Source organism: Pagrus major, chromosome 21, assembly GCF_040436345.1.
Source record: "Pagrus major chromosome 21, Pma_NU_1.0".
NCBI lineage: Eukaryota > Metazoa > Chordata > Actinopteri > Spariformes > Sparidae > Pagrus > Pagrus major.
The window spans coordinates 27,269,415-27,289,260 of NC_133235.1; the positions used below are offsets into that span (position 1 = coordinate 27,269,415).

General features: G+C 39.9%; 1 protein-coding gene across 1 annotated transcript in view; it reads left to right on the forward strand.

Moving 5' to 3' along the window:
- clstn2a (calsyntenin 2a) overlaps nt 1–19,846 on the forward strand; it is a 149,728-nt gene that overhangs the window by 63,819 nt on the left and 66,063 nt on the right. Inside the window, exon 2 of the mRNA XM_073491698.1 lies at nt 8,721–8,843. Coding sequence (XP_073347799.1) covers nt 8,721–8,843 — 123 coding nt within the window. The remainder of the gene's footprint in view (nt 1–8,720; nt 8,844–19,846) is intronic.

Genomic DNA, 19,846 nt, shown 5'->3' on the forward strand with positions numbered 1-19,846 from the left:
ACGTCACAGAGCAATTATGGCACATCAATATCTCATGTGTTATTCCAGATAGGAAAGCAACCTCTGAATTGTCTTGATGGGATAGTGGGTAAAGCCAAATTAAATCAAAATCTCCGTAAACTAATTGTCTTCACAACTGGAGGGGTCTTTTATGGCTCGTGGTTGGTGGAGATCAGAGTTTATGGCTCCTTTAATGAGTCGTTGAGAAAGGGAAAAAAACACTAAAAAAACAACAGCAATGCCTGCAAATCTAACTGTACAAGGATGAAGGGTCTTGAGAGGGAGTGAGTGGGAAGAACTAATGTTCTAAAAAATGACCCACTGGCCAGCTCCAACCTAATTCTGCTTAAAGTGCAGGACTTATATGCAGCAGTCAATATGCCTAATTACTCTGTTCTCGCTAACCGCATCTTACATTCCAGCAGTGGGACTGTAAAAGTCTGAGTCGATGCTCATAGTACTTACGGACATAATGTAATGATTTTGTCCCCTTCCTCTCTTGGGCGTGAGAGTTTTATAATACCTAATCTACTGCTATTGTAGTCGGTTCCCTTAACGGCCATTGCTATAAATGCATTTTAACTGCCGGTCCCCAAAACCCACTGATGATTGGTCTCTTATTGTACATATGGACTGAATACTATTTTATCTACAGAAAGCAGGTCCTTCTTCCAGATAAAGAATGGTGTCTGATTCGCCAAACAAAAGATGAATCAATGGCAGAAAAGTAAAGTTGAAGTAAAGTAAAACTATGAACACTGACGCAAGACGACCTTATCAAGTCTTCATGCCAAATGTGTTAGCAAGCTATTGCCAAGTTACAAATCCATCAGACACAGAGCAGCGTTAGTGTTCATTAAGAGATGTTTCTGCTCACAAAATGGACCAAAAAAAAAAAAAAAAGCAGCTGCTCAATGATCCAGTATGCTCACCAGCTAGTTTCTAGCTTCTCGGTTTACTTCCTGGTTATGTGGCCTCACTGAATATGCACAATAGTTTATCCCACTATCCCTGCCCTCGAGTTGCCCCTCAGCTCGTAGACTTGACACTGTGATGACGTCACAGTGTATTCATTTGCTTTCCTAGTACGAATACAAAACCTCCATGGATCAAAAATTCATAATAGAAAGAGTCTTAATTGACCTTTTTTGCTGTTTGAGGTTTCTTTTAAACAGTTTTACACGTCTCTTTCAAAATGTTTAAAGATCGGAAACTAGGTTGAGTGGCGCCCCTAGTATCCAGTTCTGTAATAAATTCATGCACTTGACACTTTTGATGAGTGTTGCTTAAAAGAACTTAAAGAGTGGTGCAACGTTTTCAGTTTCTGTTTCGGCAAAAGGTTTCAGTCTTCTTTACATGGTACTGAGATGCTGTCCTTCAGTGACGACCCAATCACATTGCGATGAAAAGTCATTTCTGTCAAGCGACACTCATTCCAGGGTTCTCTTCATAGACGAGGTTAAATCAGAAAACATTGGCATTATTGCAAATTGTGTTCTACAACTGTGCAATTGCTATATGATTGATTGCTAACATTGACTTCTTGGGTTAGTTGATTTCTGACCTGTGGCTCCGTACTGCAATCCTCTTGTCATCTGCATTCAGCAGTGAGTTATGTTGAGGATGTTTTCACACACACTACTGACATGGCTCGAACTTGACCATCATGTCTGCTCACGCGTGTCTATGTTATTAACCGCTATACGTGATTAGCGCCTTCATAGCTTAGATATTAAGCTGCCGTCAATTAATGGTAGAACTGTGATGTAATGAGATTGGCTGTTCATCACTGAAGCAATTATCACCTCCTCACTGAGCAGGATGGCTCTGAATCTGCAGTTTAATTCTCTGACCGGTTTTACTGTTTAACTACCAGCTTCATGAACACTTTCCCACACGCATACATCTCTATAAGAGACAAGCCCAGCAGGAGGTGGTTTGTTTTAACTGCCTCATTAGAGAAGCCAAGAATTAAAGATATTGTTTAATACTGAGATGCCTGTCATGGTGTTGAGAAAGACTTTTGCTGCTGTCAGATGTAGAAAATGAACGTGTAATCTTATTTGTGAGATAATTAAAGATATGTTGAATTGGCTCTGATTTTCTGTAAAATGAACATGCATTCAGTTAACAATAATTGAATGCAAGTCAGTCGTATTTTATTCTTGTTCTGGTAATGAAGCTAGAAACAAAGAAAAAAAGAGAGGGGCTTTATCTCTAGGCTGCATGTTTCGACACTCTGGTTAAAAATTAGATTGCATGAAGGCGACACCAAAAATGATTAAAGCGGAGTTGAAGTAGTTTTTTGCAACTAATAGCGCAAATGTTGATAAAACCTTCTTAGATATGTAATTAGAAAACTATTATTTAGCTTTTTTAGCTCTAAAATCCCTCTCTAGTTAAATTACTAATCGCCTCATGAGATATCTATTGGGACCTGTTGTACTGCTAATGTTTTTAAATGATTCATTGCATATTTTCCTGTAATTTGATCCTTGACAGCAATAAATTGAAGAGAAAAGCTGATGACATGGGACAAATGTGTTGATACTTTGCCTTTTTTTTTTTTGTATGACCTTTCGCACATATTGGATGATTTTGACAAAACAGAGATACACAGGAAAGCCATGGTGAATGAGACATATGACAAACAACCCCTGCCAGACTCAAATTAGGAACATGGCATTTTCATGGTACACATCAGTAACATACCCAGTAGCTTAGATTGGAAAGCTACAATGCCAACAGATACCAGACTGTTTCTCTGATTCTCCCTTCTGTCTTCTCTGGTCGAATTTTTTCTCTGCTTATGAGAATGATTTGAGTCGTGACCATCAGGGATCGGGGATAAAAACACAATAAGTTGATCGCGGTGAATTTCCATTATTGGGATACTCATGAATATACCCACGTGACAATGGGCAGCCCACATCTTTCTAATCAATCCAAAATCATTAGCCTGTCACCGTGACCGAAGGCTCGGCTTGCCCATCGTATCTCCCACCAACCCGATATCACATCAAACAGTGTAATAGACTCGCCGGTCCGCTGTGTCATTGTGGTGTTTGGCCTCTCCTATCCATAAAAACACGGCAGCCGCTTCCGTGATCAAGTTAACACGTAACAAACACACAACATCCAGCTACATATTCAAAATAAAGGCACCAAGATACTTGGTTAGGTTTAGAAAGAGCTCATGTTTCATCTAAAATAACTACTTTCCAAAAACAATCGGCACTACGGTTTAGGAAAAGATCATGGCTTTGTTTAGAAAAACAAAACAAAAAACGGGCTGTTTGCATCACACTGAACACAAACAGTGGTCATCTGATACACCATTTATTTATCCTTTATTTATCGAGATTTATGATTACCTTTTTAAACATTGTTTGGTTGTTTCCTCAACAAAGGATGAACACTAAAAGATGTGGATGTGATGCAATGAAAGACTTCTTTCTTAACAAAAGGTGAATTGATTCCACTTAGGCATATTTTGATGATTATCGGGATAATATCGTGAATAGCAAGTATTTTGGCTAGGATAATCTTGACATGAAGGTTTTAAAGCATCTCATGCCTAGTGTGGCTCAAAACCCTGTCCTGAATTCAGGACAGGACTCATTTTCTTTGGAGGCCTCTGCAAGATCTCTCCGTACATGAGAGAAATGGATCCCTCTTGGCTTAGAGCTAATATTTGATGATGTATGATCTCATGCATCTAATGTAACCAATAGGAATTGAATTTATTACATTATGAGAAAAATAAATTGAAGGATTTGTGAGGTCCGACAGGCAGCAGCTATATTTCATACAGGAAGTTCTAGCTATTCCTGTCATATCTTCCCCCAATTGCCCCATTTTCTTGCTGTCTCTCCTCCCCTATTATCTCTCTCGCTCCTCACCCCACCAACCCTACTCACCCCACTGCCTCCAGGACTTATCTTCCCTTCCTGTCATTACTCTCTTCTCCTTTCATTTGGCGTCATGTCCTGTATTTCCATTCTCTGCCAATACAGTGTATGCATGTGATGATCTACTTCAGTCCCTGGTGTGGAGTAATGGCGGCTTCCAGGTCCACAGTCACACAAATTGTGTCACCAAGTCACCCGTTAATGTAGGGCTGTTACTTTCTGTGGACACTGTATAATCATAATGTGCACGTACTGTAGGTAAGATGAGAGCATGTGTGCGGGTGTGTGTGTGTGTGCTCGCCCAAGTTTAATTACTGTTCATTCTACCAGGGCGCCGGGAGGTCACTGTAGATTTGCACATGCTCAATCCGCTCCCTCACCTTTCGACAGCACTGAGGCGCCGTCATTATTCTGTTATATTACTGAAATGTTGATGCATCCCGTGGGATCGTTTTTGCCGTTATTTTTCTACTCTTAGCTCCCTGTTACTGATCCACTCCACTTCTTTCATCCGCCTCTCTAATATTTTTATCATGTCTGTAGACTACATTATCTCACTTTCCCCTCCTGGTGCCTAGTGGTGCTTTATTTCTCAGGGGTATTTATGATTTACACTGCATTAAAGAAACTCAGAAACTAAATTGTGTATACATTATCGAGTGCCTCAATTTGCATTAAGAGCAGATAGGTTTTCTACCATATTGCACTGGTTTCTCTAAGCAGATTGACAAGAGTTTAAGGCCAGCCTGGTCCATGGATATATTTTTCCCATTCCCAATTTGCTAAACATTTGTGGCTCTTCCAAAATCTAGGGTTAAATCTAAAGTAGGCCCCTCAGCTTTGGTGTGCCATTTCTAAGAACATAAGACTTCGAGAATCAGAAACATCTTTTAAATCTCTTTTCAACACTTTTAGAGACAGGGTTTTTTATGTGATGTGCCGTGTATTTTCCTTTTTCCTTTTTATCTTTCTCTCTCTTCAAGTTTCTCCTTTTGTCTTTCTGTTTTTCCTTTCTTCTTCTACTTGTCATTATTATTACTTGTTGGTGGTTTTGTTGTTGTTGATATTTTTCCTATGGAAGGATTACTCTGATCCACTGCAACATCAAATAAATGCTAATAAGAAATGGATTTGACATGAGTTAAACTGATCAATACATAGCACGGTAATGCAGTGTCTCTTCCAATATAACTCGAGACCCAAATTAAATATAGATTATCAACCGGCTGCGTCCCTACAGTAATATGTTTTCATGAGCCTCATTCTCAGGGGATGACACTAACAGATATTTTGATCTCAGTGCCTGGATGGACAAGTTGACAATCCCCTGCAGTAATATTATTTACAGGAAAGCACTATCTTGTTTCTGGATTTCTGTCTTCATATTACTGTCACATTGGATTTTATCCAGCGCTGTACAAGATCCACTTTTAGTCTGTGTCTTCTACTAAGTGAATTAGTCCTCCATAATGTGCAGTCTGGTGCTGTAATACTGTAATGTCTGCAGATGTTCCTTAGGAAATGGCCAAAGACGCCACACATAATGCAGTCAATGACACTTTTAATCTTATTAAAGGAGGAACCACATGCAACAACGGTGGTTTTTATTAGCCATGCTAGCAGCATGGCTCTGTAGATGTCTGTCATTCATGGTCCCCAGAGGATGGATTTAAATGAATTTGGGGATCCCTGATGTTCCTCTACCAGCAGGTAGATATTCTTTGCTTTTTGTGGAATACCTACACAACTCGGATGGATTGCCATGACATTTGGTACAGACATCCATGGTCCCCAGATGATTAATCCTCTCGTGACCCCCTAAATTTTCCTCTTGCACCACCATGAGCTTCACATTTGTGGTTTACAGTGAAATGTCTCAACAACTATTGGATGGATTACCATGTCAATCAACTGACTTCTTCCTGTTTTACCATGCTCAGGGAAACATTTTCATTTGTCTGATTCTTTTGTTTGTTACCAAAATCATTCCCATCAGCCTCAGCTGGACTTTTTGTTAAATGCTAAATAGCAGATGTTGGCATGTAAGCATGTGTTCAGAAAAAAGAGCCGCTTACGTCAGTGGCTGCGGGCAGGGTAATCGCTTATGACCACAGTTTTTTAAAAACCAGAGCTAGTGTAGCGTGTACATTTGCACTATGGACCCAAATCGCAGCAGCAGTTTTCCAAGGACCCGTCAATGCCAGCCACTGTAGACATGCCAAGCCAAGAGCAGCACAAAGAGTTGGTGGAGTCAGCCATAGTTGTTCCTAGCAGTGCTGGGAAATTGGAGATTCCAAACCAGCACTAGCACCAGCCCAGAATCAGCACTTGGTTCACTTTGGTCGAAAGGGGATAACGGAGCCACCAGCATTGATGTTGGCTTTATTTCCATTTCAGAGATGATCTCAAGGTAAACTGCTGAAAGGTATATTTTGTAGCAGGGCTGACCTCATCTAGGCAGCTGCTCCTGGCAGAGTTTTTTCACTTCATCTGCAAGCTTGCCTCAGTTTTGTTTCATTGCTGGAGCTCAGTACAAAAGTGTCATGGATGAATACCTTCAACGCGTCACTAATGGCTTTACAGTACTACACGTCATGAAAGCCATTTTGGAAATAGCCCATTTCCATGGTCTGATGTGTGCTCTTTCTACAAAACAGCTCTTACATTAGACTCCCTTTAAAGAGTCACAGCTCAGGATGCTTCAGCCGCCACCCAATTTGTTTGGGATAAATGTAAGACCTTGAGCCAGAAATTGAACCTGCCATCCATGAGTAAACTGCACTAGCTGTGGGCTGCTATTAGACTTAGTGAAGACATCTTCAAATGTAAATTAAATGCTGTGCGAGCATGATGGATTAATATGCATTTACATTGGCAAGTGCAAGCACATAGAAATGAGGACTCCATTGAATAATGCACATTTTTATAGTCTGTTTTATAGTCACCTCAGCGCCTCAGTCTAATGTCGTCTCAGTTTTGAAGAGTCTCTTTGTTAGGTTATTTCAGCTCATTTCACAACTACATTTAGTTGGAAATTGTACGAACAGAGAAGAATAAATATAAAAAAAAGTTGTGAGTACTGTATAGGGGTGATCTTGTACCTACAATACACCATAAAGGTGTGTGGGCTGGTGTGCGTTAATGCACTGATTTTCCACCATTACAAGCAAAATATTCCAGGTGTAAAGACACCTAAACACTACTCTCCTCTCTCCACTTTCCAGCAGAGCGGAGTCATGCTGTTTGCTGCAGTGCTTTCTATCTCCTGCATGAGCATGAGATGAGACTCCTAGTATGAATAATGTCTTCCCTCGTGGTTCTCTTTCACTCCCTATAATCCACTCTCTACTCTGGTCTCAGCAGGACGATAGTCCCATCTACAATGATCAGTAGTCATCAGTCTCTGTCATTGAATTAAAGGAGTAGAAGCCGAGTGTGAGTGAGAAGTAATACAGAGCTACAACAATTGCATTGTAATGATAATCATCTCATCATTATATTGTTTTTTTGTCAATAAAGTCAAACAAAGCAATATGAATGCTGAAGCTGTAAAACAACCATTTTTAATTGTAGTTTTTAATTCCCAACTTTTTGGTTGTCTCAGACAACCATTTTTTTCCTTTTCACCAACCTAAGTCGTTTCTCTTATATTTTCTGACTTTGAACATTTTCTCTCAATTCACGAAGCGACAGAGAAAATGGACTAGTAGGACAAAGCTACTGAAAATTGTCCAAACAGATGAAAAGCTGTGAGAAGGTTTCAGGAACAGTTTGATGCATTTTAAATCACTGCCAGCTGGACGTGTCATCTGCTCATTGGCATGAGACAAAGCGTTCCTCTTCAGTGGATTGAAAGGTCAAGTTGCCGTCCCAGCTCCCTGCGAGGAGTGAAACTTGTACACTTGTGGGTTTGTGTTGCACATATGGTTGTTCTCGCAGCTCTCTCGACTTGCTGCAAGAAAGTGGGGGAAAGTTTAATTTACAGTGTCAGTAACTAAGTGTGATGGTGATCGGCGTTAATCTCCAGCTCATCCTCCCGACTTTTCAATCACGTCTGTGGCACGGATGTCGGTCGAGCTCTCCATTTCGTAGAAGACGAGAAGAGAGGTAGAAACTGAGAGAGAAAAAGAAACCATGAGAATGCACTGTAGAGAGGGGAGATGGTGCTGGAAGAAGGGTAAAGATGTAGAGGTCATAACACAGAGGTATAACAAGGTTTTTAAAGATTTTCTGAACTGCTGTTGTTTTGTCCCAAACAAGTCAAGGCATTATAAGTTTAAAGATTTGCTGCAAGTACCCCATCGAACACAACTGGAGACACATGGTCGCTACAACCTCCCCAGGCCAACAGAGTTATTAAAGGCAAGGAGTGTGTACTGTGTATACAAACTGAGAGGTAAAAAGGAAAGGGGGGTACCAATGTTAAAAGTTTCACCTTTATTCTTCTCGTTTCTTGTAAAAGTGTGGAATTGTGTTGATTTTGGCTCTCAGTAGTGCTTTGTTAGAGAACGCTTAGCCTTTTCCAAAGCAAGACAATCACAGATTTAAAGCTATACAACCATCATCAATAATGTTTTTCCACAATCTTTACCCTCGGACTTCCATTATTCCTGCTGTCATCTGTAAAAAGAGAAGAGATCAATCACGAACCACGAGCATGATCACAACATTCTGCTTTGTCATTCTCTGTCCTCTTGAAGCGACTCAGCATTTAGATACAGATAGAAACAACAAAACATGTAAATTACAGTAACATCCTTTTAAAGAAAAAGTAAAGACGGTGAAATTTATGTTGTTTCTCTTTCACAGTCAACAAGCACAAGCCATGGATAGAGACGTCCTACCATGGTGTGATCACAGAGAACATGGACACGGTGCTGCTGGACCCTCCGCTGGTCGCTCTAGACAAGGATGCCCCGGTCCCCTTTGCTGGTAGGAAAAAACAAATACCCTCACACACACAGAATAAAACATCTGCCGTACAGTCTGTGCACACTAAAGTATCCACCTACAGTTAGAAAGCACAACAAACACACAGCATCCACATCGTCCCACACACATTGTCTCCTAAATCACACACACATATAGCGGCCGAGATGCCTCGGTACTGTGTGCAGGCAACTGTGGCAACAACACAAGACAAAAACAGATGATCCAACAGTTCTCTGTACTCACTGTTTGTTATGGAGACTGAATTCCATTTATCACCCTTAGCAGTCCTAAACAAATGGTTTTCTTAGAGCGCTTACTTCTTTTTATTTTGTATTTAATTGCTCAAAAACTCCCAGAACAGAAGGCTTACAAATAACTAAACAATATATATAAATATTATTTTGGATATCAATATGTTATTTTCTGCAAATAAATACTCTGAACTGTTTGATGCTGTGCCCCAGTTTACATTTAAACCATTTTAAAAATGTATTTCAGGTCTTTTAAAATCACAATTGCATTTTGAGTTGGATGGGAGAAAGCTCAGTCAAGCTGATTGATTGAAGCTTTTATATTTATAAACTTGACACGCCTGAGCAAGTTCTCTTTTCTTTCTCCGAGTCTCATTCAACCTGACCAAAAGACTGTCCTCAAAAGATCTCGTCAGCTTTTATGTTGTGACGATGTTAATTTTTCAACCTCAATCTTGATTTGACTTTGTGGAGATGGTTTACAAACCTAGGTGTAATTTACCAAATTTGAAACCTCACAATAAGCGAGAAAATATGGCCTGAATATTGTACATTTCTATGATGAGGCTTTTTTTTTCAATGTTCTGACTTCACGAGTTTATATCGAGTATTAATATTGATCTTTAGAAATGTTGTATGCCTAGTCGTACATAGCAAAAAGAGTAGACCTTGACCTAGGGACGTCCCCTCTAGCAGTATTTAATGGCAGTATAAGATTTATAAATGCTCTGCATTCACTGAAGGTTTGGTTACAGATAACTGTAGTTGTTGGAGAAAGGTTTCCATGTCTTGTAGGCTAATAAAGATTTGTCAGTAAGTTCATGAAAAACAACTAGAGGACAGCCCTTGTTCTTTAACTTCCTACTGCTTCTCATGTTTTAAGCAGATATGCCACATAGACTCACAGAATAGGTTCTTGTGTAATAATGAGTGATATCACTATAAAGCTCATCTCTACATGATTGTTTCAGGTGCTGATTGTGTTGTTTAACAAGAGCTGCAATCATACAGCCGTCACAGAAGTACAGCGGGGCTGACAGTGACGGGAGGGAAAGACAGAGAGAGCTGTTATAATTGGACAAAGTATTCAGAGACTCAAAGGCAAACGAAGAGGCTTTTTGGCAGCTAACGCTTAACAGCTCATTATGGCGAAATGGCTCCTATTAATCCCAGCTCTGACAACCATGGAAAACTGATACTCCGCTATTTTTCTCCCTCTGTTTCCTTTTTTTTGTGTGTGTTTTTGTTCTAATGGAACAGCCATAATTTTGTGTTTTTCAGCATTGCATGTGAGCTGCTCTGTAAATAATGGGTAAATATAGCTGACCTTGGGGAGTGTGAAACAGTCTGGATCCATGTTAAAGGCTCTTTTGTTCTGCTTTTCCTCACAGGGCTTTTAACAGCCCTGTATTTTACATATACTGTGCAGCATAGCCCAAATACTATGGCATATGTAGATGTACTGTATATGAGATTTAATGATCCTTTAGAGGGGTTTGGGTTTGGATTTAGTCATCCAAAACATGAAAAAAGATACAGAATACATTATGCAAAAACTTCTTTCATCTTTTATTCATATCACAAAAATGGAGCTGCTGAAGATTTTCCTCACAGACTTTGTTCCTCTTCAGTCGAGCAGTACTGACTTACAGTAATTTACAGTACATAGCTTTCCCTAGTAACCAGATCCGTGACGGAGTAGAGGTTTAACGACACCACAACGCGTGGTCAACCAGACAAGAGAGCAAATTAATTTTGATTGTTTTTCTCCATGATTAACACTTTGGTTTGTTGACTTGAGAAGGTCAAGCTGGGTGAAATATCGCCTGAGAGAAATAAAGCAGAGCTGTGCCCTGTCTGCTGACTGGTGATACTTCTCTCCTTGTTTTTTATTGCATGCGGTCTACTGAATGAAACCCATACAATCGCTACCAAGGAGACTCAGAAAAAATGGCAAAAGAGCATCAAAAGAGCAGCTCTGTCCCAATTTATCTTCCTTTACAATTGTCCGCAGCTACAGCTCTTTCTATGTTTTGCACAAACTCACACAGAGCCCCCTCATCAAATCTTTATCTCAACCCGTCGTTCCATCTTCCTCTCTGCATTCCTTCTTTCTCAATCCAGCCGTCCTTTCTCCTCTTCTCTATCTCCACACTTTGCTCTTAGCGAGCCCATATACAGGCAGTCACTTATGCACTTCAGACACTCTCATCAATCCAGGTTTTGTTTTACTGCAGAAAGGAGTAGGCCGTCCTTCTGGCTCCACATTAATTGCAGTGTGAGAACAGACCAGGATTGTTAAGTACTTGCCTCTTTTCTCCTCTCTTGTCATCCTTTATTCCCTCTCTCATCCGCTAGCCCTCCATCACTAGTGCCCCTCCTCTGATTGCCCTCATATTCACTTCATTCCCCTCCTCACCTTTTTATCTGGATATTATTTCTCTCCTTTCCTTCATGTCTCTCGCTCTGTCCTGCCGTCTCCTGCGGTACCACATTTCACTTTGATGCAAACTACCCACAGTGGGCCTAACTTGAACATTATACGCTGAGACAGGCATCCTGGAGATAAATTGTTATTACCGCATGCCATGATGGCATCCTCTATCCTCTGCCTCACCCCCTCCTCCTCCAACACCTCCCTTGGAGCAAAGGTGTGTGGGTCGAGGAGTATGTGCTGATCGAGCGTTCTCAATCAAATTAGCATGAGGAATGGTGGCAGTGGACTGGAGGGTGCTGCGAGGCAGGCAGGCAGTTTCATTTGCTTATTCTTTATCTCAAGGCCACAGTCAACAGGCACGGATTCGACCCATTCATCATGGGACCAGAATAATGTGCTGTGGTATATTGTTTCCTCTGCCGAACTCACTCAGGGTGAGGGAACAAAAGTAGTTGGAGAATTGCAGGAAAAGGGAGAATGGATAGCTGGGAGAAAAAAAATGGAGGAGACAGATGGACAATCAAAGTGAGAGAGGGTCATCGCTAGCTGCTGCCACAACAAAACAGGTTTGATTATTCCCATCGGTTGGTTTAGGCTCTTTGTGTGTGTGAGTGTCAGTGCGCGCACATGTGGGTATGCATGTGAATGTGTTTGTGTAAACTACATTTATCATCGTTCTCAGCGTTTATTTCAGTAAGTTCAGAGTTACAGTTAGCCAGGTTTCCATCTCAATGTATCACACATTAACCGAATGTCCGGAAAATCAGGAAAAGAAAATGTGAACGAATTCTCATTTCCATCCACTTATGAAATTGTTAGGAGTTGGTTCATCGAGATGAAACAGTAAGTGATACTTATACTTCACTTGGGTGTGATTATGCCATTGCAGAGGAAGAGAGAACAACAAGATGATGAGCCTGTCTAACCTCAAATGGTGAAAAACAATGTAGAAGACATGTTTTTACATACCTTTGATTTGCCTGTCAAAACTTGTTCATTCTCCAAACCTCTTGGTCATGGCTTTGGTTAGATAATAGGGATATCATTGCTGACATTTATCCAACGTCCATAATTTTCCACTGTGGAAAGTTTCTTCCATTTTCACAGGTATTTGTGTAGAAAAACAAAGAAAAGATGGAAATGATTTACCTTTTCTTTGGTGTGAGTCACCCAATTTTTTTTTTTTTTTACCACAGTCAAAATCAATGTATTTATTTTATTATGATAAGCTAATAAGTCCTATATTTTCCATAAGTTTAAAGCCAGTGGTGAACAGGATTGAAAATGAAAATCATGCTATTTAAATTATGTGGGCATGCAATATTTACGATACCTGACTTGTTAATGAGTCACAATGATGGATGGTTTGATAAATGGAGTGAAAACTGGAAAAATGCCTTAATTTCTGTCAGGAATGATCACATCATTTTTGCCAGTTGTAGTAATGAACACAAACAGGAGGTGGTTCATACCTCCCCATTGCTTTCTCCAGTCATAATTGAAATGGCTAGGTGGGCTGACAAGTTCTCATCACTGCCTAATGCTCTGCTGCATACAGCTGTATTGTCTTTTTTCCTTTATACAGAAACGGTTCTACCGTGACAACAGTTTTTATGTGCTGTATCTCCCAAAATATTTCCCATCTGCTCAGAAACAGCAGGATGGGATATTACAACAATCTAAAAAGAGACAGGACATTAAGGAAGGGAGTAAATAAAGAGGAGAAACTAATTGCATGATCGCATTTCAGTACCAATTTTGGTTGTTAAGCATCTTCACATAACACCCAAGTGACTTTCACTTTGCCAAATTCCAATCTACCAACAGTGACTACCTGAAAGTGAAACTGTAGCAGGGTGACAAAAGCAGAGGTGCTAATTAAACTGTAGGGCCCAACAAAGCAGGAGATATGGCACACTTCAAAAGTGGCGAGGCAGAAGAGGAAGTGGAACGAGGAGGTAGAGAGGCAAAAAAAAAAAAAAAAAAAAAAAAGGGTTAGAAAAAGGGAGCTTGGAGATGAAAGAGGGAAACAAAGGTAGACCCAGAAAATGGGGATATGCAGTGTGTGTGTGTGTGCGTGCATGCGTGTGCGTGTGGTAAAGAGAGAGAGAGAGAGACAGAGATGGAGAATAGAAAGGGATGTGATGGATCATCAAAGGATAAGCGGGGGTATTGAAGGGACAGTCTGATCAAACCACACAGGTGTCTCTCTGTCTGCCCTGAGGAGAAGAGGAACATATCACTTTGCCTGCCCCTCTCTTTCGTTCTCTCTCACCCTCGCTCTGTCCTCATTGCCTTTGTGTAGCTGTTAAATTTCTGCAGCGTGAGGTAGCAGTGAGGCAGGTCTGCTACATGAAACAGACGCAGAACATGAAAGATGCTGTATGGTCTTTAAAGGGCTAACACCCACCTGCAACCCGGATTTCTCTCTGCTGCAGCCGTCATTAGCAGAACCACATGAACATCTTAGTTTAGTTTGTCGGTGTCTTGTCTATTAATATTGACCCCTTAATAAAATAATAACATCACATTAATACATTAAGGCACTCATCGATATTTTTATGTCGACAATGCTCAAGTGACTATGTGTAAAGGAATGTACAGTTTAGCATCTTTCAGCTCCTTGTTTTGGTTTTACTGTGATTGTTCTGTCTCATGGCTCTTATCCACGATGTTTCTAGCTGCAGCTATTTGTAATGAAAAGCTCTGATAAACGAATTGTACTTGACCTGCCCTGACAGCCCGTTCACACTCCCAACACATCAAATACTCCAGCCTGGTCAGTGGCCCTATGCTTCAAAGTATGACGGTGTAGTTGTATATTGATTCCAACTAATAATCTAATACGAATATCTCCTACAATACTGTGGACACAAATAGTGTGGACGTTAAGAACAGGGAGACAACACGTCTAAACACAGTGGTATTGGAGTTATTGTAGAGTTTTGTCTGTGCAAGCTTTTCTCCTCTTATTGTATCCGTCCATTTTTTCTGTTCCGAGCAGGAGACTGGCTCTCAGTCAGCTGTCAGAGTGTGTATTGATATCTCCTTCTTGCCTTAGGACATGAGGCCAGTGCTACGCCTGCACGCCCATCTCTCCGTGTTAACTCCCAGCAGGACAGATATATTCCCCCTTTTTGCTCCCTCTCAGTCCTCTCAATCCTTTTTCTGGTTTCCCCCCTTGCTCTCTCTGTCTCTCTCTCCTGCTCTTTCTCTCACTCCTCCACCATCACAGTAGATCTTCATTTGGGCCTGTCCAAACTAACCCACAGTCATATTTTGTGCCGGAGACAATGACAACATCTTATTACGAGGGAACCAAAAAGATATCGCGTTTGTCACATAGTATTGATTCTTCTCTCACTTGACCTTGTATGTGACCTGCATGTTTGCCCCCACGATGGTTACCTTCACTCTCGCTGCGGGGCCTGTTGTTTATACATGAGGAGCTTTAAAAGCTTTCCGGTTTTAGTCTGATCAAATAATTGTAGAGAGAGGGAGACGTTAACATTTTACTTCGAAATGTTAAGTCTATTTAAACTTATTATATTTCCTAAAATTAAATGTCAAAGTACAACAGATTTTCTGCAGAACTGAACATAATTAAAGAAGGTTACTGTCCTCCATCATGATTTTTGTTCCATTAGTTTCTCCTGTTGATTAACACCTGGACATGATATTTTCTCATAATTTTTAAAGGATAAGTTCACCCAAAAATGAAAATTCAGTTATTATCTACTCACCCCCATATCGATGGGGAGGTTTTGTAGACCAAAAAAGATTTCTGGGAAATTATTTTCACTCTTGAGGTGTGGTCGAGCTTGTGTACTCACTTCAGGCAGAGTGTGCGCTAATGCTTTTAGCTTAGCTACTGCAGTACAGATTTTGGCTTAAAAAGGATGTAAATAACGTATTTCAAATCAATTTAGGATCTCAGGCTTTCAAGAGACTTGGAGTCCACCGTATGAGTTGTAAGCAGCCATTTTATGTTGTTTCTTCAGTTGTTAAACACGCCCCCATTTACTTCAGTTGTTTAGAAGAACACTGCAACACTGTTTTGCTGTGAAGCTCCAGAAATGTTTTGTGAACAACGAAACATCACCTGACTTTCCATCCGCATGAGGCTAATGAGATAATGACTGATTTTTCAGTTTTTGTTGAATTTACCATTTAAGGTTGATGTAGCAAAATCAATCAGTTGTAAGGGAGATAGTTTAAAAGTTTAAGCATAATGGGATAGTGAAGCAAAAATGAAGACGCACCAGGGAGCATATATTGAATAATGATTGCCTTTATTTTAGGGCTGCAGTTGTTAATTGATTGACGACTTATGGGGATCTGTTTTTATTACGATGTGGCTGACAGTGTTTGAATGTAGCAAAGGCTAAAGACAATATGTGAGAGAGAAAAGCCACTGAAAAAACACTTCACTTCCACATTCCTGTTGGGGGCAGTTGAAATGAAGCACAGCTAGAGTTGGAGTTGAAACAAAGGATATTATAACTAAGTAAAAGCAGAAGGTGTTTAAAGATTAACTTATACATGTGGGAAAAGGTACGTAGATCTTTCCATTCATTATTTCAAATCATGAAAAAGTAAAAATCTCAAATCTTACTGAGTCTGAGATAAAATGAGATGAAATCACATCAGCTGAACAATTGTTTCTAGATTGAAAGGGAGATACACAAAACCCAAGAAAGAGATGCAGCGACCAAGTTCAATAAATATTTGTGTTCTCACTCAATATCATAGAGGGTGGTTACATCATGTTATGAAAAGTCCCAATTAAAAAGCCAATTTAGTGAGAGACAAAAGAAACGGAAAGACACTTATTATTGACTACACAATTTATGGACTCCACAAAACGCTTGCTACTTAGCCTCCAGGTGATGTGTGTGTGTGTTTGTGTACATAGACTGCTTCTATAAATGTTTATGGCCTTCTGTTGTCAACAGGATATAATGGATTACACTTACTGTGGCCCCTTTAGACCCCGTCTGTTTTTGACTGTACCATTAGTCTCACACAGGGTTATTTAAGGTTGTACTCCTCTGCGTTTGATATACTGCTTAAGACAGATAGAGTGTACAACCTTAATTGATTATTTTTATTAAGTCATCTTGTGTTCTGCAGTATTGAGTTGAGCTACTCTCAAATGAGACAGATTGCATCCCTCTCAGTGATACTACAGTAATACTGATAAGGTAGTTTAACACAGAGGAAGGATTTTCTCGCTATCTGGAAGAAATAGCTCATACTTTTTTGTTAACTGATACCTGTGATCATCCAACAGATTGTTCCAGGGTCTGAGGACTCTATCCCATGATAGCCAAAGATGCTAAGTTCCAGTTTCTGAAAAGATAGACCTACAATTTTCTGGCACACTCTGACAAGTGGGGAAGCCCATTTATATGATGGGAATCACCACAGCCTCTCTGCTGTTGCGGCCAGCTAATTGGATCCATATAAGATGTTCAGAGTAATTACACGTCCAGTAATGCTCCACTGGAGCTCAGTCATCGATGGATTGTCAAGTTGCTCACAGCGTCAAACAACCTCTTAGCCTCTGATTGACTTTCTGGAGGACCCAGCCCCCTCCCTTATTACCCTATTACCCCCTTATTCTATTCTGCACTGGATTTGTCTCTCATTTCTTGACACCAAGTAATGATTTTCAATTTCTCGAAGGCTCTCGATTTCTTTCTTTTTTTGTGTGTGCTCACTTGTAATAAGCTGAGGCTGTGTGTGTTTATATGTGTTCTTCTTTGTGTCTATGAGGCTATAGTGAAACCCCTGACAATGTGATCTACTGTCTGTGGAAGATTGTCTATTAATGAAAAAGTATCAGTGCATAAACATAAGGTAACATTGCAACTAGGGCTCCTACCTTTTATTCTATTTATGCCCTGAGGCAGCTGCAGAGAATGATAAATCGATGCATAAAGATCATGAATTTCACATCTATAAGAAAAAAATGCTTTGTTAGCTCCAATAATCTTCATTTTTAAATATAATGTTCAGCATGTTATTTCCAATCATTTCTTGACTGCAATATTACATCAAACATATTTATTTGAGTTTCTTTTTTAGGAGAAAGGCTACATCAAACCAGAAAATTGTTGCGTGGCGACAGAAAAGAAAGGAAATTCTCTCTTTTTTCTAGTCCACTGAAATGACAGTGATCATCAATATCTAAAATATCCATACTGTATCTTTCTAACACAAGCTTTACTGGGTAAATGCTATGCAATATCTTATAGTTATCACTGTATATCATTGAATAAGGACGACTAAAAACTTAATCTTAATGAAGGGAAAGGAACTTAAATAAGTGTGTGGGTAACGTTAACAGCTCAGTCCTGCTCCTTGGATTTGTGAGACACTCAAGCAAGCCACAATAGGCCAAGCTTACCTGAGATAGTATTATTACCTGCCAAAGACATTAGTTAGCCTTCATACCAAAAGACCTTTCTCTTATTTAATGTTCAAAGTGAAAATATTCTGTATATGAACTAGTAGCCTTTGTAAGATAATCATTAAAACAGGATTATTTTGGAACATATCTTAAATATATCCATCATGATATAATTCACCACTGCAACACAAGAACAATGCTGTTTCTTTATTTAGCATTGTTTTTCTGGGTTGGATTCTGACATTGTCCCTTAGTCACGCTCCTTTACTTTCAGTATTTTTTAAATGACTCAGACACGCAATAAAAAGTTAGCTGTACTCAGAATTTTCAACCAATTTATGGAGCTATCGTTAGCTTAATTAACTAGCTAGTTAGCTACAGCTGATAAAATCCACCAGCAACAGCTGATGGCTAGAAATGAGAAGCTAATTTTTTTGATTCAAGTACCAATTCTTCTCAGTACTGTGTGAAATAATCTGAAAAATGTACCATATAGAAATCTGACAATAGTTTTGCATGTAGCAGTGGTAATAAAAAGACTGACTTCCTTTTATCGACACTTGTAAAAATGTAAAGACAAGATGATGGAGATAATGTTCGACTGAGTGGTAGACTGACTGACTGAACTGAACAGATTTATTCCTGTTTCAATATTTTATTTCACAGTAGTTTCTTGTAACCTCCTCTGCATTCAAATGTGTCTTCCTTGTGCCATCTGCAGAGGAGGGGGAGCCAGTGAAAACTTGTTTACTGGCATTGTCTGTTTGGTTGTGGGAGCCAGACAGGAGGAGGTGGTAGGTAAAGCAGCAGCGAGAATTGCTGCCTCTTTTCTCGAAAATGACGGCTGAAAGAACCTGTTCTTCAAGGAGAGAGCGCTGACCCATGGTCGTGATGTGAGCTGAAATTACTTAATGAAATGTGCTGTGAATGGCAGCTGAAACCAATCCAGTAATTCTCTACGTTCTCTCGCTCCTGCTCTCTCCCTCTCTGACAGTGGTTTGACAGGGCTTCAGTCTACTGACAGGCCAATTAGACAGCAATTTGCATATCTTCCCCGCTCCATTTGCCTTGTTCATGTGAGCATAAAATAGGATGATCTGGCTTTTGGACCTATGTATGACATCAGAGGCACACAGACCAACTGTATCCTCCATCATCCATGACCCCTCCACCCTACTACCTCCACCCCCATCTCTGTTTCATTGTTACTGACTCGAACCTCTGTTGTTCTGTCACCTCTGTCTCATCCATTCCTGTTCCTGCTTATCTTCAGCTTTTCTTTACCCTTTAACTCCCTCTCCTCTCTCATCATAGTCATCATTCTAATTACAAAAAAATAAACACAAGGACAGCGCTCCCTGATTGCTGTTAATTGAAGATGTTGATTGTTTTTTATTTTCCAAGAAACCACTCAGTTATAATAAATATTTTATGCCCACTGCACAATACTGTATAGGGCGAACTAACTAAGATCGTTTATACAAACATTATCCAAGAAATAATACTCCATATGTGTGGTATTCTGTGTTAGAAATCCCATGATGTCTAGACAGCGCTGTTGCTATTTGTTAGAAAGGCTCAGCCAACTTGCTGAAGTAGTAAACTAGGTTTCATTACAAAGAGTCAACTGATGCGACTGGTTGTTTTCAAGTTGTAATAGATTTGCAAGGAAACGAGATAACACGAGCAAGTCGTTTTTTTATTTAGAGAGCAGAATTCCCTACAATATAACAACATACAGATTAGATCTATTATGTTGTTGGTAACCACTTTATAAACGCAGCGTTACAACCGAGGGTGAGCTTTACTGTCATATGTCGTACGAGGGCAAGATGGCTGTTGTGCCAATAATGACAGTAATGATCACCCTCAAATGTAATATTGCTTAATTTTGCGATGC